Raw genomic sequence first — 22086 nt, 5'->3', positions numbered from 1 at the left:
CTTGGAGTGATACACTTCAGTTTAATTTTTAATTTTTGCTGTCTTCACTCTGTATGAAACTCCAGTTTGATGTGACATTAGATTAGTCCAATCAGCTGCAGCGTCCACCTAATGCGGGGCGTGTCGGCCAATTAAAGAATTCCGTGAAGGCTGCTCTCGTGTATCCTCGCTCATCGCTCCTCAGAGCAGAAATAAGAGTTTTGGGGCAGCGTTAAAGATGGCACACCAGAACGACTTCAGGTTCAAGCGAGGATCAAGGAGTGAGGAAATGACAAATAAGAGTCAGAAGACTTTTTCACAGATTTACAACTTTCCACTATTTAACTATCCACATTTATATAATTATATATAATTATCAAACAGACAATTAAACATCCACATCAAAACCATTATTATTTTTCTTTTAGGTGTGTCTAATTTTCTGTCATGAATTTCGTGTTTGCAAAATGCCAACTCTTCATTGGACCTCCATGATGCCCACAGACCCCACAGAAAAATGCTTGAACATTAAATTAAAAATACACAAAATCAAATTCAGAAACCAGACAAAGTATATGATAAGCTAAAAACTGTGCTGCAATTAATTCAAACATTAATTAAAGATGAACAGAAGTGAGAACCCGAACATTGAACACATGAATATTGGGTGGAGACAGAAACAGTGTTTGTGCTGTAAATATAAATGTGAAGAAGAAAAAACAGTGATGTACGACCAAAATAATGAAAATAAAATGGTGAATAATGTTTTGTGATGTATTGACACTACCTGGCAACGTACACACACACACACACACACACACACACACACACACACACACACAAACTACGACCACACACCAGTACAGAAATCAAACTGATAGAAACGTGAAGCCCTGCAGGCGCCGAGGACTGAGCTCACCTTGGGCCTTCTGGCCGTGGTCTGAAGAGGAGAGGAGGTGGGAAAGGTCAAAGGGCAGCAGAGGAGGAGAGAAGGAGGAGAGGAGGGAAGGAAACAAACAGCCAGGGTTAGTGATTCCAGGCCAAGTTCATATTAAACTAGAAATCACAGACAAAAGGACGAGATGGGAGCACGAAACCAACGACAAAAGATAAAACAATGGATCTGTTATCACGTAGCATCCCTACAGATCTCTGCTCGGTCTCATGGCTGGTCTCCAGGGCCTCATCTCTTCCTCCCACGTGACTGTAAACCTCATTGACAGCATGGACACTGTGTCTGGTACGGCTGCTGTGACCTAAATGACTGCATTGTGTCTCACGGGACAGGAAAGGGAACCCAGCTCTGTTGTGCTGCACTGACATAAAAGCTTGTTATCCTGCTTCATGGCGTGTTTCAGACATGCTTCACTGAGAAAGATCCACACTTTGTTCTTTTATGGTCCCTGGAGTCTGTCCTGCTGACCTGGGTTACACTGTGTTAATGAAACAGTTTGGAGTAGGACGGATTTGACAGAAAGGACGGCAAAGAGCATCCTAAAGAAAAGTGCAGAAGATCCCACAATGTATTCTGAGGAAATCAAGTCCGAAACTTCCACTGTAACTGTTTTTGGTTTTATTATTATGAGTTAACTCAGATTAAACTGCATTCTTACAGCCTTTAGGGTTAGGAACTATTTCCAGTTCAGACTCAAAATGTATTAACTTTAACATGCACAGATTTGTACAGTGGGACAATAACGCTTTCTCCAGATTATATCAAGACAATCAGAAATAAAATGTGGCACTAGAAAAAAAGTGTTCACAAATAAATATTTCGGTTAGTCTGTTAATAAATGTGATGAAAATAATTTTAAATTTGAGTTTCAAAGTTGATTCTTAATCTTTTAAAAAGCTAGCCTGGTTTCAACTAAGAGCAAATAAACATGAGCTCGCTGATTCGTCTTGTTCCCAGGCTCAGAAAAAGCATCTGTCAGAACAAATTCCAGCTCTGTCCACACAGACAAGAGATATTTTTATAAACGCATATTTTCCTTTATGTTTTGGCCTCTCGTCCGCATGAAAATGGAGTTTAGGTTACTGATGGAGATTTTTTTTTAACGTCTTCTAAAGCCCTGTTTCCACCAAACCCTTTCAGTCCAGTCCCTTTGGAACCAGCAGTAACCCTTCAGACATGGTACCTAGACCTTCGGTGTGTTCAGACAGTCCTCTTAAATGTGGGCGGGGTTGTTGTCACTCACTGCTCCGTCCAGCACTCGCTGTATTTCCTCATCAGCGGTGACACAGATGGAAGTCTGCACCTGGTTTATCGTCCACAGAACGAGGCTGCACGCCCACATTTTCACAACAAAATAGAACAGGCTGCAGTGAGAGTCTCTCTCCATGGGATATTTAAAAATAGCAGCTTTGTGCATTTAGTCCTTCTCAGGCAAGCTCAGGGGTTTAGTGTTGCTGTAGCCCACAGGAAGTGAGGATTAGAATATATGACCTTCACATAATCCGCTCCAAATTAATCTATATTTTTAAAGTCATTACTAAAAGTGTGTGTCATATAAAAACTAAAGTGATGGTCAAAGTTGTCACAGTGAAATTTAAGGTGTGCTGATGGATTCACGTCATCAACTCATGCATTGAGTAACATTACAAGTTAACGTTCCACCTTAAAAGTTGCCGGCAGTCGGCCCAGTGAATGAAGTTATTTTTTCTCTTTCATTTTATAGTTGTAGTTTACTGATGTATGAACAGAGGTTACATAAAACCAGAGTGAGCGTCCTCTACTGACCAATCAGACTGCAGGGTTTCTAGCTCTACCTTTTAGTACCAGATCCGTGTGCTAGGTACCCCAACAGAGGGGGGACCAAACATGGGGACGCTAAGGAACGCTTCTGTTGGTACCATCCACAAACTGACAAAAAAGCATACCAAACTGAACTGAACTGTTCGGTGTAAACAGGGTTTAAGGTGCAGATTTTTCCAAACTGCAGTTTCTGTTTCTCTGTGTGGACGAGTAAAACGGAGCATCGGGAAACAATGACGTTGTCCGTTTGCACAGCCCTGTTGTTGCTTTGAGTTATGAGGACACACTAGAAACAACAATGGTGGAATAACCGGTAAACTTTCCAGTAAACTTTCAGCTTTCCTAAAGACAAACTGCAAATGTTTTTAATGCCCAGTAAAAGACTGGATTAAGCTGTTTTAGCAGTTAAGTGTAATCAGTCATTGGAAGTGAACCAACTGACAATGTCTCTGTTCTACTTATGATGACTGCCAAGATGTTCTTTCCAGGAGACTTTCTAGGAAATAATTAGTACAGGCTAAAATAAAACACACCAACCAATATTTACTGATAATCAAACAAAAATAGTAAAAATCTACAGAGGTCTCTTCCTCTCCAAAATGAAGAGACCAGCTGATTTAAACTTTTAAAAGCACTAAATAAAGATGTTTCACGTTAAAAATCAGTGTTTCTGCATTGCTGTTTGGCACGGCAGGGGTTGAAGACAAGCTGCTGTCAAAATTTGCTCAGCTTGTTTCGCTCAAGATTCAGATATTCTGGGTTTTTACCAGGAGCCAAATGATTCAGAGGTCTCTTTATCCCTAAAACAAATGCACCAGCTGATTTAAACCGGTAAAAACACTTAATGAAACAGTTTTATGTTACAAATCTGTGTTTTTCCAACGTTATTTGGCAAGTCAGAGACAGGCGACTCGTCCACAATCTGCTAAGGTGAGTTCACCGTTTTTCTCTGATAACTTAAGATCCAGACGTTCAGGAGGTTTTTACCAGGAGCTGAATTATCCACAGAGCTCTCTTCCTATCCAAAACAAACAGACCAGCTGATTTAAACCGGTAAAAACACTGAATTAAGCTGTTTCACATTAAAAACCAGTGTTTCTCCAAAGCTGATCGGCACAGCAGGGCCTGGAGCTGAGCTGCTGCTATCATCTGCTGAGCTTGTTTCTCCGATAACTTAAGATCCAGACTTCAGATGACTAAAATCCTCCATCTGGCTAAAACTTGTAGTCAACGACGACCAAGATCTGGGGTGACCTCTAGCTAACCTGATAGCGTACGCCCCATATTGGCTGAGTCCTTTGCAGCAGCCCAGATTTGATTGCAACCCTGATTGCTGCACGTCCTCCTCCATCTCTGTCCCATCTTTCCTTTCTATCTTCAGCTGTGCTTTCAATGAAGGGAAAATGTCCCAAAAAATCTAAAAAGATCTAAAAATGAGGCTTGAAACTGGATAAAAAGTAAATTTATGACAGCTTCTATCAGACAACCACCACCCTGACTGATGATTAAAGGGGAAATGATGCCACTGACAGGCCGACCATATGACATGGATCGTGTCCTTGATTAAAATGACTGATTTCTCAGGGTCTGAACATCGTTGGAAACATCTGGGATAATGTTACACAACTCTGCTGAATACAACACTGGTCTGGTTGTTTTAAGACATTTAATTATGCGAAAAAGTTCAATATTATATCTTAAAATATATCGAACAGCTTCAGACTCAGAGGTGAGTAAATGTACTTTGATATCGAGGTGAGTCTTGTTCTTGTAGTTATCTGAACACAGTGTAACTCAAGTCTGTGCAGACACTTTCTACTCTGCTGCTCTTCACGTTCCTGCACACTGATCTGAAGTCACTCTCCTCCTCTACTCTTCACTTTACCTCCTCCTGTCCTTTTTGCACACTGACTCTCTGTCTCTCTTTGCTCCTGCTTGGGCACGGCCGTCGCTTTGGCTAGTTATTGTTCTTTATTGGATTAGAGCCGGACCATTCAGCAGAAATTAGCCCGAGCTAACAGCTGTACCAAATAAGAGCTGACAGCCCTCTTAAGCCACGGTGTCGCGCTGTAGATATGAGAACAAGCTGTACTGAAATCACATCAGCCTGTTCACTACATCTGCAGCCGAGAGTGAAATCATTTGATTCTCCCAACAAAAATCACTGACCTCGTAAAGACGCTGTGTGAAAACGCTGCTGCAGGATGAGGCCAAATAAAACAGAGAAGCTGAAGAGCGGAATTTAAAAAGCTTCTGCACACACATGGAATACATCTGCAGAAATCAAAACTGAAGGAGAAATAAACTGAAACAGCAAACTGCAGGTGCACCTCTTCATCCACACTGGGAGTATCACTAGAGAGGAAAATGAAAGGGCAAGTCCCTTCAAAATAAAATGACAGAGAAATAACTGAAACTTCCAGCATGACCTTTACAGCAGCTCTGCCAACAAAACAAATGGATGGTGACAACAACAACATCCCAACAGATAATCATATGGAGTTCTGTACCTTCCGGGGTGCAGGAGTCTGTCTCATCATATTGGCAAGAGAAGAAGACACACACACACAAACACAGTCACCAGGAAACACACACACACACACACACACACACACACACAAACAGGAAGGTGATAAAACAGGTAAAGATGCTCGATCCACAGAGACCAGGACAGACAGACAGACAGACAGCTGAAGCAGACAGACAGGCAGCCACTCAGGCCGGGAAGCTGCAGTGGTGCAAATGGCCGCAGCGATTTTTTCCCAGGCTCCCCCTCCCTTCCTCTGTCCTCCTGCTAGCGTCCTCCTTTATGTCCTCCTTCTCAGCTTCTCTCATAATCCATTCGCCGGAGCCCTCGGTCGCTGCCTCCCGTTCCTTTCTGCTCTGATTACGACTCGGACATCTTGCTGCTGAGAGCCTCCGACCAGCTTCTGCTCACAGGAGACGCCTCGCCTCTCCTAACCTCCCTCCTCCTCCCCCCTCCTGTCTCATTTCCCCCCTTTTTCTCACTCTGCTTATTGTGATTTGTCAGCCCAGCCAATGCCCGGCTCCGGCATTACATCACTGTGCAGCCTCCTCCCTCTCGCCCTCCCTCCCCTCCTCCCCCTGCTCGCTGCTCCTCCACCCACTCATCACCACAGACAGACAGGGTGGGAGGAGGTGGGGGGGTGGATGGGTGAGACGGTGTGTGACTGGGGGACAGACAGAGGAGAGGATGTGAGACAGAGGAGGGCGGGGCTGTAAACGGAGGTGAGAGGAGAAAATGAGCAGCAACGCTGATGCAAGCCTCTCCTGTCTCCTAGCAACAGCGGCAGAGCCCTCCTCTGGGTTCATTAAAATGAGGCTGACACAAACAATGAGGACACCTGATCCTCATTAACAATTAAAGACATTTAAGATGCATGTGCCTCGAAACATTTTATTTTATTTTAATCAGCTGCACCTTCACTCTGGAACAAAGTTAATTTGTATGTTTTCTTTTTACTTAATTTTAACCGTTTTCAACAGTCTCACCTGTTAAAGCTGCAGCAGGTGGTTTAATTTTGGCATCACTGGGCAAAATCTCATCATAACCTTTGAGCATATGAAATTTAAGTGGTCTGAGAGAAAACTAGACTTCTGCACCTCCTCTTGGCTCTGTTTTCAAGCTTCAGAAAATCTAGTCTGTGATGGGAGACTTTGGCCAGTCAAGGGTCATTTCAGAGAGAGGGCGTTCCTATTGGCTGTTCTCCAAATGCAGATGTGCATGCACGTTCCTTCAGATGGTGAAAACGTGATTCACTGATGGAGAATTTGCAGAGAAAGTTGCTATTCCAGCATTTGAAACGACTGCCTACACTGTAAAGCAACCCAAAAAAGGGGAGATGGACTGATCAAACAGAGTCTAAAGGAGTCTGACTCGTGTCAATATCAGCGAAGCGTTTCAGAGTCGGAGAGAAAATGTCGCTTATAGTTTAGCCTTCTGCTAAATGGAGCCAAAGGCTCACGGCTGCAGCTTCAAGTTCACATTTATGTCGCTAACATTGGCTAGATGGTGCACAAGATGGCCGGGTGGGTCAACGACTCACATGTGACCTTAACGACTCTGTAAGGGTTCATACCCACACAGAGTTTAAAGACTCTGCACAGCTCCGTTAGAATTGAAGAAGCCTCTTGGATGAGAGGCGAAACGTCTTCAAGAAACTAAAGCCAGTCCAGCTGCCTACGATATAGCACTTGAGACTAACGTTAGCTAGAGCCTCAAATGGCAGTGTGTCCTCCGCCACTAGTGAACACCTCACCAGGAGGAGAGCGGGCAGCAGCTCTGGAGACGGACCCCCAGTCAGCGGCTGGAGCAACCCAAATCCAGCCAGCTCATACCCCAGCTCCAGGGGAACAGACAGCCACGACTCCCCACCGGCTCTGCAAACTTTCTGTTGCTGCTGTTACACAGGTTAGACCTAGCACTGCCTGCTGTGACACCCGGCACTGAGGGGTTTGCGCTTGCTGAAGTTAAGCCACTACAGCCGCTGACCAAAGGTCCATCGTTCCCCATTTCTGCTGGAGAAGCAACCCTCAGCGGTGGGGAGCGAGGTGGAGAGACTGTGGGTTGGCTAGCAGCTAGACTCACAAGTCAGTCTTTAGACGCTTTGCTTAACTAAAGACTGATGACTTTCTCCCTGATTTTGTGTTTAGATGGGCGGATACAATTTCAGAGTTTAAAAAAACTCCCTACGTTGCAGAACCAATGGTAAATCTGCAGGGCGGTCCTTCGGTGGCTCGCTGAACTCTTGTGCTTGTAAACACAGTCCCACTAGAAACACGTGTAGCGGTACAAAATGGCTCAGCCATGCTCGCAGAAAACTCCGTCAAAGTTAGTGAATGCTTGTCGCATTTGCGGCGACACATTCTCGCCAACTAAAAGAAACAAACATAATCTTTTTACTATAGAGGCAATCGCCTTGTAAACAACAAGGCGATTGCCTCTATAGTCCGGGTAGAAAACCAGCAGAGCTTTTAGCTATATATATATAGCCTATATATCACATTTTTCACATCACTGTATCACCGTTTGGACTAATCCGATGTTTGTAAAGTCTATAAACACAATGATTGAACAAACATTACTATTTATGTGTGCACGTTTAGCTGGGCTAACCGTTAGCCCGTTAACTCATTAAACGGTCCATGAAAAAAATATCTTTTCCAGCGGATATCTTAGTTACAACATGATTGAGCTAGCAAAGCAGTTTTGTGTTGCTATGTGTCGTATTTATTCAGTTTTGGGAAATCACAATGTCTAGAAAGCATCAGTGGCTGCCGCTGACAGGGACAGCTAACAGCAGCAGCAAAGCTAACATCAGGACATCATCTGTTAAAAGGCTCCCGTTGTCGGATACGACATGAAACTACTCCAGTTAGCTCAATCATGTTGTAACTAAGACATCCGCTGGAAAAAATATTTTCTTCACGGATGATAAAACGGAGATTAATCTCTCGGCATCCATTTTCAAGCTCTCTGTGTGTTTGTTTCCTTGCGGACGAGAAAAGGAGGAGCGCACATTTCCGAGTAGGCGTGTCCTTTTCAAAAATGCAAGAGGCGTTGCTTTGTTGCCGGCCGTTTTCGCCAGTGTGTTAAACACACTTTAGAAAGGAGTGTCCCCAGACTATCAGAAGGTGGAGATCTCTGATTGTCTGGTGGCGAGACTAGCTAGCAGCTAATTGTTGTCTCATTTGTGGTCTAATGAACAGAGACAGATCAGGACAAGAAATTATATAATATAACGTATGAAACACGTGCTTACGCCCGTAACTGTCTGGTGGGAGGGGCTTGGGGCAGAGAGCGGAGAGCTGTGGAAAAGGGGGATTTTTGAATTATGTGTTTTTTTTTCCAGATTTCCAACCCTAGCTTTACAGGTTAACTTCTGTATTTAACCTTTTAACCTTCACTGACAGGCTGACAAAAGCCTGACAGTGACTAAACCTTACCTTAGACAAGGAAAGCTCGTGTTTTGGTTTAAAATACCTGGTTTTGGGGGCACAATCCCAACAGGGAAAGCAGCAATGTCTTTGTTATAAAACTGTTTTTGGTGGCACTATCCAGGCTGGAAAAACATCCCTGTTTGGTTTCTAAAAAAAAATTTGATGGGTGACAATTTTATTGTCTCACATTGCCTGTTTCTAACAGTCATATTTGTTCTATACTGGTGACTCCTAATAAAGGAGAATCCTTAATATGAGTTAAAACATGGAGTATCGCAGCAGCCACTGCTAAGACTCAAACAAAACATTGGCCTGGAGCTTTAGACATAACACTGATTGTTTTGTAAGTATAAGTGATTTAATAGGTCAGATCATTCCTCAAGCCATTGGAGTAGCTTTCGTAATATCTTCCTCAGCTCCATTAATCTCCGTCTCTGCACCAACAGCTCAGCAGGAAGAGAGAGGGATGTAAGAGGATTAATTCAATGGGGATACTCTGATTAGCTGCGAGCTTTATACCTGAAATACTTTCACAATGTGGGCATGAAAACGGGCAGTTCGTAATCTGAGATGGCTGTGATGAAACCCAATGAGGTTATAGTGACTGCAGGCAGGGTTGAGTTTCTGTGAAGTGATTCTAGTAGAACAGATTATTATGAGGACAGAGGCAGAACTTCAGTTCAGGCCGCTGAAGCAGAAAGAAAACTGTTTACGTGTATCCATTACAGAGCAGCGCAGGGAAATCTGTTCTGTTAAAATATTAAACGTCTCTCTGTAATCCGCTCACTTTCCCTCCACCACACAGACTAAGTGCTGCTCTGAGAGGACGTCCTCATCCACCGCTGAGGTGATGGAGAGAGACAGACAGAGAGGATGATGGGATGGGTGGAGATGTATCGAGTTCCTGCTTTCCCAGCACACACAGGGAGAATCGCCGCCTCTGAGGTCACGGCTCTCCAGCAGGACAACAAGGGGATAAAATTACAGCTCCGGAAGCAGCGACGCAGCATCACCCAACACGCTCGGCTCCTGACTGAGCAAAACACTGACTGTTATTTCACGTACACGAGGAAACCCGAGAGAGACATGACACTCAGATACTGAAGAAGTTTACTGCGTACGACAGCAGAATGAGCACAAAACTCATAGTAAGTTATCTGAAGTAAGTTAAATGAATTTGTCCAAGACAGTCCTCCTCCAAAAATCGACACCACAGGTTTATTGTTCAGCAGCTTTATACGATCCACAATTACGTTTATTGCTAGATATCAACCTCGAAGGGCTGTAGTAATTATGAGCAAAGGAGGAAGTCAGGAGACGCAGTATAAAGAGTGACAAAGTCCACATTTTCACCCGCTTATCTGGGGCTGGGTCTCGGGGGCAGTAGGCTGAGCAAAGCACCCCAGACGTCCTTCTCTCCAGCAATGCTTTCCAGCTCCTCCTGGAGGATCCCAAGGTGTTCCCAGACCAGATGAGTTATATAATCCCTCCAGTGTGTTCTGGATCTGCCCCGGGGCCTCCTACCAGTGGGACATGCTTGTAACACCTCTAACAGGAGGCGCCCAGGAGGATCCTGATCAGATGTTGAACCACCTCAACATGAAGGAGCAGCGGCTCTACTCCGAGCTCCCTCCAGATGTCTGACTCCTCCCCCTATCTCTAAGGCTGAGCCCAGACACCCCACAGAGGAAACTCATTTCAGACGCTTGTATCCACGATCTCATTCTTTCAGTCACTACCCAGAGCTCATGACCATAGGTGAGGGTTGGGACAGAGATGGACCAGTAAATCGAAAGCTTTGCCTTCTGGTTCAGCTCCCTCCCTTGAATCCTTGAATCCTTCTCCACAAAGGTCCGACGTAGCACCTGCATCACTGCAGATACGGACCAAACCACTGATCCATCTCATGCCCCATTTTGAAGTGGACGCCAGACAAGCAGCTGATCCAGCAGGAGATAAGAACCCATATTAATAACTGACCTGAGATTGTCACAAAGGTGTGGAGTCACTTCCGCATTCGAGGAGGCTTTGTGCCACAGCGGCCATCTTTTTTTTTCAAATTTGTTTTTATATGTTCTTGTCGGAATAGTTTGATTGGTCAAAAAACCCAGGACTTTAGCACCAGGAGAGAAGAGAAACTAAAAGTCAATGTTGTCAAGTTGTTTAAAGTTACAAATCTAATGTCACGTTGGGTACTCAACGTCATGTGGCAGGTTTCCCATAAACAGATTTTAAACAGGGACAATGTTAGAGGAGATGAAAAGTCAGGACACTGTTTTTAGCCTGGAAATATAAGACCCAGGAAAATGAGTTCAGCATGTAATCCAAAGCATTAATCTAATGGATGGACAGAATACGTTACAAATTACATTATAGGGCGTGTATTTATTGATCCGTAGTGAAATAAGAGTAATCCTTCCAACACTGACAGTACATATGGCAACACTCCAGGAGGCTCCTATATTGTTAGTTCTGAGATCACAGCAGAAAAAGCGACAGTGGCGCCATCGTGGGCCTTTAAAGACCTCTAAATCAAACCCCTACCGTTCATGTGCATATTGCATCTTGTGGATGCATAGCATTAATTTCTGAGGACGTGAGGCAGCTCTCATGTGCAAACAGAGGTGTAGCTGAAATCATGTTTATCTCGACGGTAGGAATAAATCATGTATGGGTCATATGGGTCTGAAGACTTGTTTTGTCCCACTCACTAATTTTATTTTTGTCAGCACCAAAAAAATGTATATTTATAACACTCTGCTGTCAGGAAAAGTTACGATGTGAGACAAACTGACCTCTCTATGACGACATAAGACTTAGTTTAAACTTTGAAGTTAAAAGTCACATTTAGAACAGCCTGTGCTTCCTTAATATTTTCTGTCTTGTCTGTAACTTGGATCCATCATCTAATTTCACATTTTCCTGCACACTCTAACATTTAACCACATCCCTCGGTCAGATCTGCAGAACAGAGAACACTCAGACCTCAAGGTTTGGACTGAACTGAGCTGCTGAGGTTTAAAGTCGTCCTATTCTGCAGGATAAAGTAGAGCCGAGCTGACAGGAAATCTTTATTCTGCAGGTCTGTTCTCTGCAGGCGGGAGGGCGGCTCACTTCACCTCGGTCACAGTCTGACATTTATCAAGAGGAACGCCTGCACGTATGACTCAGCGGAGGATGATTGTTAAAGAGCACTGGACCGTCGGCACAGACTTCATGATGAATCTACGGGTGGCTCAACATTAAATGTTAAAGTCACAACGTATTGTATTTTGTCTCTATATTCTTATGATGTCTCGTTCAATCTATCTTCAGCTGAAACTGGATCTCATGGTCAGACTAAATGCCAGTGTGGAGCCAGGAGGACCTAACAAGAGAGAAAAATAAGAGTGTAAAACTATTTTATATTCTGGACCCACAGGCTGTTAGAAATGTCGGATTCTTCAGAATAAATTATCTCCAGCTGCAACGACACAACCAAGGTGTCTCTGGGATAAAAAATTAAACAACAAGGATTTAGAGGTAAACATAAAAATATGTGTTACTGCTTTATATCATTCTTTGTTATTTAAAACTTGTAATTTTTTAAACTAAATTCATGACGACAGACAAGAGCAGGAAGGTTTAAACTGTCCTTATCCAGCCAAAAACAGCCAGATACATTTTTAGTTTCAGTATCAATCTGTTGATTTTTACAATAAATTGATCATATTTGTGTCTAAAAATATCAGGAAATATCCTTGTTTTGTTTGATCAACGCTCCAAAACCAAAATATATTTAATTTACAATCATATAAACAGAGAAAAGATTCAAATCCAAACACTTTGAGAGGCAGAAAACAGGAAATGTTTTGTATTTTTGCTTTATAAATGCAACACATTCTCACACCTAAACGACATATGAGACCGTTGCAGAGCACCAGCGACAGGTGCAACACTTGCACCAAAACTATGTGGTTAGGATTTAAAGAGAGATCATGGTTTGGTTTGTTGTGTTTGTTATGTTGACTTGACGTTGGTTTGACTCTGGTCTCCTGAGTGAAAGTCCTGTGTTTGTTTGACCCATTCAACCTCCCCGACTTCCTCCCTGTCCAAACTTTGTCACTCTTTATACTATCAGTGCTTCTCGAAGTCAAGGATGCTTCCTTGGTAGGATGTGTCACACAGGATGCTGTCCTGACATTGACTCCTGGTCACCCAACGTCACAACCTAAACTCAACCAAGTATCAACATTGAACGACGTCTGTGTCCAGCTGGGCGCGTGCTGCTGCCGTCCACTTATCCAACATGGGCTGAAATCAACACTTAAACTGAACTTAACTAAATTTAAATGGGATTTTCTGTTGTTATCTTCAAACTGCCCTGTTAGAATAACTGGAACAATTCTACACATCAGGGCTTTAAAGGTACAGTTGATAACTTTTATGATAATAATAACTTTGTGTCATATTCACTGAAACTGTCTCTGTATCTTAAAAGAAGCACATGAGACAGATTCAGTGCTTCTCAAAGTCAAGGATCCTTTCTTGGTAGGACGTGTCCTTCTAAATCGGGTCCTACAGAGACTAGGCAAGCCTCCTTCCTCGCACTCGGTGAACACACGTTGGAACAGGCTACCGTGCACCCAGGTGTGGATCACTGAAGAGTTGTGGGTACTTCATGTCTGCTGAGGATACACACATGCATCCTTGAAAATTCTCTGAAAGAAGAACTCTGTCCTTAGTTGAATTCAAAGGATCCTTGTCCTTCAGTGGGATTTGATGATGTAGCCTCCTTGACATTCAGCTGTTTAAGGATCCTTCCTTAAGTTTGAGAAGCACCGTCTGTCACCTGACTTCCTCCTTTGTTCCTGTCATAATGGCCACAGCCACTAGCGGTCACTGTCTGACAATAACGTAAATATGGGTTGTAATAAGCTGCAGATGTTTGGGTGACAAAGACGATTAAATTTCTGTTGATGGCTGCTTGCTCCGCTGCTGTTCAGCGGCTAACAAGTGGAGCTAGCTGCTAACAGCCACCGCTCCACAAATCCATTCAGCAGCTCCACCATCCACAGTCAGACACACACGGCTGATTATTTACTGCTGAATTACAGCTCACAACTTGCACCAACGGAAACATCCTGGTGCAGACTATTCACTGGAGTTTACCAGGCTGTTGCTCATGCGGCATTTGAAGATAATTACAAGCACAGCCGTTCTCAGCTTTCAACGTCCGATAGTCCACCACAAACATTTTCATCATGTCTCGTCTCAACAATGAAAATGAAACACAGATTTCTTCCTAATTTTCACTATCAAGATCTATTTTTAGCTCGTCATTGTCTGGTTTTTGTCATGAAAAAAAGGTTTTGATGAAAAGTTTTTGTCAACAAAAACACTGGATGCAGTAAGTACTATGTGACGATGCTGGACAAAGACAGGAAGAGATGTGTGTTTATCAGTGGGCAAAACCTTTGTCTTAATTTCCAAAAACACTGTGGGGAATTCCTTCATCTCTCCCTCTCTCTCCCTCCTGATCTAACGGTGAGGGCCAACAGTCCTCTGTAGCTCCTTATGGTGCTACGCTCTGACCCCGCCCACTTTATGACAGTACGATCAACTGCAAAGGCTTTGATTTAAATCTCTCCTATAAGTGTACACTGCTCAAATATTCCGTTTACTGGGAAATACGTCACAGCACAGACACTAAAGACGCCCTGGAAACATCCAAGTACGTTTCCTCCTGGGCTCCTCCTGACACCACACACCAAAAACGTTCTCTGGATTTTGAAAGAATAAACAAATAAAAAGATCATGTGGTAAAACTTCCAGACGATGATCATTAAACATGTGTCAGTAATGACACAGGAAACTGTCGCCATGATGACTTCAGCATGCTTTAAAATGACAGCAGACAAACAAACACACATCAGGTGCCACAGAGCAGAGGGCGTGGTGAGGTCAGAGGTCATGTGACAGGAAGTGGACACAGGCGCCAGCTCTCTCTTCCATTCACTCTCACATCAACACAGAGCAGCTCGGTGACAAGACCACAGATGGCGGTGTGGTGAGCTGCGAGGGATCATGGGTAAAATGAGGGATGAGGCCCGGTTGCCATGCAGCAGCGAGGCCATTCAGAGCCACGGTTACCACGGTTACTACAGTCACCACCATAACATTACCACTGTACCGAGGTTAGAGAAACATGCAGCACCTTTTTGGGCTTCACTCCTCGCTGCGTGGTCGAAGGAAAGAAGGGAAGGAAGTGAGGAAGGAAGGACGGGAAGGTGGAGGTTAAAGATCAGAGAGTTGTCAGAGGCGGCATGCTGGAGGTGACGGAGGGACCGTGGTGAGTCGGCGCTCTTCGCTGGTGCTGCACATTTTGTCACATCATCATTTCACTTCCACACACACACATTTCTTCACTCAGTGTGTTTTCACACAAACTGCAAAATAACCCGATTAAAAATGTGTCACACACAGACAAGAGTAGTGGAGAAGGGAAAAGAGGAGATTAAGGAAGACCTGTACAGAGACTTAGTTTCTTTTGTTGTTTTTTATGTTATTTTATTTTATTTATCTACTTTTATTTACTTAGCGCATTATTGCACTGATGTTTTGTCCTGTTTACATGGTCATGTTTTCCTGCAGCTGAGAACTTATTATTTAAAAACTCTGAACTGAATGAAACGAGCGCTGATGCTGCAGCATGATACTGTACATGTAATTCCTTTTTTTGGCTTAATAAAAATAATTGGAAAATACATTTTGAATACTTTAAAAATGTGTCAAAAATGACTGATGTGCTTTGAAATATTCTCTCTTCAAAGCGATTAACCCTAAACATGATTCGACACATAATCTTCTGCATTTACTGGATTTGTTTTTCCCCCTAAAATACGCGACACATTGAGCGCTCCATGAAATAATTATTGTTATTATTATTATTATTATTATTATTATTTTCACTTTTGTGTGCGTGTGTTTTTTTTTAACAGGACAAACTAATAAAAAAGTGAACCAAGAGCTCTTGTATTTATAAAATATTAACCCTTTGAAACCTGGAGTGACATCACTTTTCTTGAGCTGCTCTCAGACACAATTATTCAAACCTTTGAACCCTGAGTAAACTGGTGCAATTTGAAGAAAAAAAAAAATTAATAGATTTAGAAAATTATTTTTAAAGAGCTAGAAAAAAAAGCTGGGGAAAAACTATGTTTGTAATTATAATTATTATATATTTAAAAATATGTGACAGAATTATTATAATTTTTAAGCTTTCTTGTTTGTTTTTTTATTTTTTTTGTTTAAACCCGTGTCCATTCAGACCTGACTGGACGTGATAAACTCACAGTGATCAGTGTTCAACTGAGATTTAAGCATCTGAAAATAAAGCTGCAGTTACAGTATATTAACATCTATTAACCTGTATTTCTGACATCATAATCCATCATAAACTGAGCTCAGAAAAACTGAACAGTTCATTAAAAGTTAACTTATGGTGTTTGGACCTGAAAAATATCTGTTGTCAGATTTATCAGATGATCATGTGAATGAATCATTTCTGAGGACATGAAGTTTCTGAACTTGTTTATTTTTTTCTTTTCTTATAAATACTGCTTACATTTTGCATTTGATGCATTTACTAAACTTCAAAAAATAAAATCTCTGTTGTCTGTTGAAGGTGGGCGTTTAATCAACATGGAACATCCTGCTGCTTGTGCTGCAGTGTTGTTCTCTATCTGTCACGACTGCCTCTAGTGGTTTTAGAAATTGTTTGTCCTTTTCCAGTTTTTAAAATGCGTCTCCTCTCGTTGATGTGTTCAAAGAAGTTGTTCACACTGTACGTTCTGTTTTCTTGATTTATTTGTTGTCTGCTGAAAGTTCTGGAATATAAAATCTGAAATTAATAAAAACATTTAAAATTTAGCTCTGATGTCAAATTTTAAGAGTTGAGAATTTTCCAGCTGTGGTGGTCAAACATGATGACAAGTTGTTTTTTAATCCTGTGCTTCGACTGTAAACTTTGTACTTCCTGTGAGCACAACAGCAAAACTGCTAAATCAAATTCTTGGAGTTATGTATTTGATTTTTTTTTAAATGTCTGACACAGATCCCCAGAGTAATAACAAAGGAATAATAAGATATTAATAATAATAAAATGTTCCAATAATAAATACGTCCTACATTATTTAATTTAAAAGGTTTGACTGATCTCAGGGGAACTCACCGCATAAATAAATTATCTGTAGCTCCATCACAGATCACAGTGAGTGTATTTATGAGTCAACATCACCCTCTGCTGGTCAGATATGAAACTGAACCTTCAGATGTGAACTGGTTCAGCAGCACAGTTTGTTTAATTTAGTAAACTCACAATTTCAGAGATTATTTAACATTATGTAAAAGAAAATTAATTTTCATGCCAATATAAGTTTGAAATCTGTCTTTCTAACTTATGGAGGAAGATCATGTGTATTAAACGGAGATTCTTCCAGATTGTTCTCCATCCTTTTACAGTCATGTATAAACTGTTTTTAAGTTGCAGATGTTCACGTGTCCCTACGTCCTTGTCACAGATAAAAACTACATTTAATGCACTGAGAACTTTCAATTTATTCTAATTTAGACTGAATTATAACATGTTAGGGACTGTTCCTTATTTGGGGGGGGGGGGGGGGGGGGTGCAAAAAGGGTGGGGCATGTCAAATAATTTTTGAAGCAGTGGGGAGGAACTTAAGTTGTTCTACTTTGGTTTAGGGGAGTGGCATACAAGTTGAAATGACTTCTATCAGGAAAAAACACATCACCAAATCTGATCTTATAATAGTGATATTTCATCAAAATCATTTGTCTCATCTAAAATTTGCCCCAAAATAAATTGTCTACGTGACAAGAATGAAAAACTGAGGCTTTTTCCAACTCCAGGATTTCATCTCCAACTTTTAATTTTCAAACATCAAAGAGTAAGCTTCAGGGAGGGTAAAAAAAACCCACAACAACCTAAGTCACACCCAGCCATGCCTCTCCCCTGATAAATAAAGAACAGTCCCTTATTGACTGATATAAATGTATTTGATCATGAAAACAAAATGTCAGTATATTAATGAAAGAGCTTTGAATCATCTTCCCACACTCACTTCAGACAGAACCTGTGGAAAAGGAAGAACTGTTTGATGAAGGCAGTCGGAGATTCAGAGACGGATGAATTCAGTGTGAAACAGCAGCACAGGTGTGGCGTTATTTCCTCCAACAGTCAACACAAACACACAGGGTTTACTTTAGATAACATGGAGTGTGTGTGTGTGTGTGTGTGAGTGTGTGTGTTATAACAGTCCAGGTGTGTGCTGGTGTATCTGCTCCTGATTTCCTGCAGAGGAACTTTGTGTCTTTATCTGACTCACCAGTTTAGTGGACTTGGGCGTCTCCAGGATCTCTGAGGAGATAAAACAGAGGAAGAAAGAAAGTTAGTGAGAGACGTGTTTTCATATGATCATCGTCGCCTTTTACGAGGTATAAAGTCCCACAAAGATCCTGGTGCGAACAGATTAAAGTCAACATGATTTATTGTCTTTACACCAGATGGTGAACACGACGCTGTTACAGACACAGTCAGCTGTTAAAAGACTGCACGAGCAGAAAATAACTGTGTCTTGGGAAACTATATGTAAAGTGCTACAATAATTATTAGCAGTGCCGTGCTCCAAAAATTTCTGGGGCAGATGCTCTGGCAGGTCCCTTCCACAAAAATGTTTTGCATGTGGGGATGCACAAAGTTTTTTTGTTCCCTTGCAAGGCACGCCCTGCCAGGAGGTTTCTATGTGTCTGCCGGCACCAGAAGAGCTCTTGAGGCCGAAGTACATTCAGTACATTTGTGAGTCTCAAGATCTGTACTACGCACACCTCACAGCTGCTGCCACACACACTTTCTACATTTATCATTTATTCATAACAGGCAACAACACAGAAAACAACAAAGAAAACAATGTCACACTGTGCACACTTTAGTGATCTATAAAATCAATAACCATCACAATCAACAAATCTTTACACACAAAAAAACGCTGTTCTCTGAATTAATAAAATAATCAACAAACCAATCCTCCCAATCTGCTCTCCTCTCCTCACTTTTCTCCACTCCTCTTCTTATTTTCTTTTCCTCCTCCTTCCTTTTGAAATAGTCACATACTAGTTCTTAAAATTATCTTCTAAATAATCTCAAATTAAATAATCCCAGAGAATGTGTGCATCAGCTGTGGCTTTGTGTTCTTTGCGCACGACATTTTTGTGCAGCGCCAAAACACGTGAATTATCAAAGCTGTGGTGTGGGAGATGTCAACGATATTTCAGGTTGAGTTTTGGTTTTTAAACACACGTGGAAGATGGAAAGCAGCGTGGCATCCGTCTCTGCTCGCCACGGGCAGCTGTTGACCCTGAATCAGACAGAGAGTTGGAGGGAGACTTGTGGTTTTACACCAGACTAGCTTTGCTCTTAAGATCAACGGAGGGTTGTTGTCTAAATTCAGCTGGTTGTATTGTAAATGTTTTTATAGTGGACTCATTTCACAACAGTGACAAATAACACTGAGGTTCAGGGCAAACACTGTCGTCACCTGACTGTCAGTGAAGGCAGCTCAGGGCGACGTGATGATGATCTGCAGGGCGCTCGATTTGTGTTCGTTATCTGTGGTGACTGTGACAGGGGAAGTTAAAGAGGGAGGGGCTCGACTCAAATGCAGTTATGGGACATACAACATGCTTTCAACTGACAATGGATGCCATGAGTCAAATTTAAAAAGAAAAGAAACAGAAAAACATGTCTTGCAATAAAGGAACTTATCTAGTCAGAGGGCAAAGGGCAAATGGTGATTGAGCACCACCTGAGGTTTATCTGTGCATGTGCCTGAATATTAGGATACAAAGGCCCATCAATTTCCAGGTCACAGGCAAGAGGACGGAGGAGACAAGGAGGCAGATAACAGACAAATAAGAAGAAGCTTCATAGCAGCTGTGACACACGTCATATTTATCTCATGTCACTTTGAACGATAGCTCTGAACAACGGCTGTCTCATTGTGTCAAACACCTGTTGCCTCAACTCCTCTCTCCTCGTGTCTCCTCCTATCCTCATCCGCTCTCATCTCGGGGGGGAGGGACTAAGACGTGAGGAGAGGATGCTAGGAAAGGAATCGAGGATGTACAAACTAAGAAGAGGGGTGAGTCTGACTTTGCCTCTTCCTGAAACAGTCGTCCATTAACCTGTGTCACCACTTTAACTCTGCACCAGAAAGAGGACGTTGCTAAACTGAATACAGTGCACCAACTAACCATCACCACCCCCTGGGTGATGCTGCAGCAGTGAGGCGTAACCATGGAAACAGAGTGCAGCTCCATCTCTAGAGGACAAAACATATCAGTGACCAGATGTGGAGAGGATAGGAAACTTATTTTTCTTGTGTTGGAAGTAGAGAGAGGAAAATAATACAGTGATCATTTCTTAAATCTGATCAGGTGGGAAACAGGAGATTTTAAATAAACCTGATCTTGATGTTTTTTTTCTTTCTATTCAGACTCTCCTCAGGCCCTGCAGAGTCTGCTGTGGCTGATGTTTGGGAGGAGATTTTGCAGAGGGTACACAGATCATGTACTTGTGCTAAACACAGTCTGATTCCCTCTGCACCGAGCCTACTGTGACAAAGCTCCACTTGCAAAAATATTTGAAATAGTGTCTCCTTCCTGTGATCGGTGTCAACAAACTCCAGCAAACTCCATGCACATGTTCTGTCACTGCTCCTCTCTGAATAAATTCTGGACTGAGATTTTTGACATGTTCTCTGAGGCAGCCGGGAGAGTCACCACTCTGCTTGGTGTGTCGCCCTCTTTGCTTAATCTTTCTCCTGCTAATAAGAACATGCTAGTTCGGAACTCTGTTAGCTAGGAGACTGATACTGTAGCTAGCTCAGTGATGCTAAGTGAGCTAGCAGTAGATGCAAACTTCCTTCTGTGCAGTGATACAGTTAGCAGGTGTAGTTTGGTAGAAAGAAAATGGTTCCAACATGATGCTCGCAACAAGGTCAGTAGATTGTCTTGAGTAACTGGGTCATGATTTCTGGAAAGAGAAACTGATGATGAGTTTTTTAAGATGTATTTTTTGGCGCTTTGAGCTTCACAAGCTGAGTGACATCTAGTTCAGTTATACTGGAGAGAAGGCAGGCATCTCTACAGCTGATATCTCTGACACCAAACAGCTCACACTAAAACTATGTACACTGATAAATAGCACTACAGGTGAAAGATAAAATATAGCCCCATTTCCACCAAATAGTACTGTTCAGTTCAGTTAGGTTCAGCTTTCTTTCCGTTTCCACGAGAACGGTTCCTTAGCGTCCCCATGTTTGGTCCCCCCTCTGTTGGGGTACCTAGCACACAGATCTGGTACTAAAAGGTGGAGCTAGAAACCCTGCAGTCTGATTGGTCAGTAGAGGACGCTCACTCTGGTTTTATGTAACCTCTGTTCATACATCAGTAAACTACAACTATAAAATGAAAGAGAAAAAATAACTTCATTCACTGGGCCGACTGCCGGCAACTTTTAAGGTGGAACGTTAACTTGTAATGTTACTCAATGCATGAGTTGATGACGTGAATCCATCAGCACACCTTAAATTTCACTGTGACAACTTTGACCATCACTTTAGTTTTTATATGACACACACTTTTAGTAATGACTTTAAAAATATAGATTAATTTGGAGCGGATTATGTGAAGGTCATATATTCTAATCCTCACTTCCTGTGGGCTACAGCAACACTAAACCCCTGAGCTTGCCTGAGAAGGACTAAATGCACAAAGCTGCTATTTTTAAATATCCCATGGAGAGAGACTCTCACTGCAGCCTGTTCTATTTTGTTGTGAAAATGTGGGCGTGCAGCCTCGTTCTGTGGACGATAAACCAGGTGCAGACTTCCATCTGTGTCACCGCTGATGAGGAAATACAGCGAGTGCTGGACGGAGCAGTGAGTGACAACAACCCCGCCCACATTTAAGAGGACTGTCTGAACACACCGAGGGTCTAGGTACCATGTCTGAAGGGTCACTGTTGGTTCCACAGGGTTTGGTGGAGACGGGGCTTATGCAGTTTTGATTTTGGTGTGAACTGTTCCTTTAAGTCAGGCCGTGTAACCCCACCTGCTCCCCCACTGCAGCTCATGGTGGTTTAAAGTTTCTGCTGAAGGCCTGATATATAAATGTTCTTCAATAAATATCTAATTTCAGAGTCTGGTGTCATTTTGTTCATGAGTCACTGATGAAGCAGAATGTTGCACAAACTCTGCCACACACAGGTTGTGGGTTTAAATCCCTCCGCCTGCACTCCTGGTCCTTTAAGTCTCTGCTGACGTTTTGTAAAA

General features: G+C 42.4%; 1 protein-coding gene across 9 annotated transcripts in view; it reads right to left on the bottom strand.

Annotated features, from left to right (window-relative positions):
• Nucleotides 1–22086, bottom strand: part of dctn1b (dynactin 1b) — an 83239-nt gene that overhangs the window by 36942 nt on the left and 24211 nt on the right. For 3 of the 9 annotated variants that reach the window (XM_033642736.2, XM_033642737.2, XM_078175367.1), the window contains exons 4-7: nt 18082–18113; nt 14868–14912; nt 5245–5262; nt 899–919 (exon numbers count right to left, since the gene is read on the bottom strand). In XM_033642736.2, the coding sequence (XP_033498627.2) occupies nt 899–919; nt 5245–5262; nt 14868–14912; nt 18082–18113 (116 nt within the window). The remainder of the gene's footprint in view (nt 1–898; nt 920–5244; nt 5263–14867; nt 14913–18081; nt 18114–22086) is intronic. The other 6 variants (XM_078175373.1, XM_078175369.1, XM_078175371.1 and 3 more) reach the window with 4 other exon arrangements.

This window comes from Epinephelus lanceolatus, chromosome 15 (genome assembly GCF_041903045.1).
Source record: "Epinephelus lanceolatus isolate andai-2023 chromosome 15, ASM4190304v1, whole genome shotgun sequence".
NCBI lineage: Eukaryota > Metazoa > Chordata > Actinopteri > Perciformes > Serranidae > Epinephelus > Epinephelus lanceolatus.
This window is presented reverse-complemented; position numbering and strand designations above follow the sequence as displayed.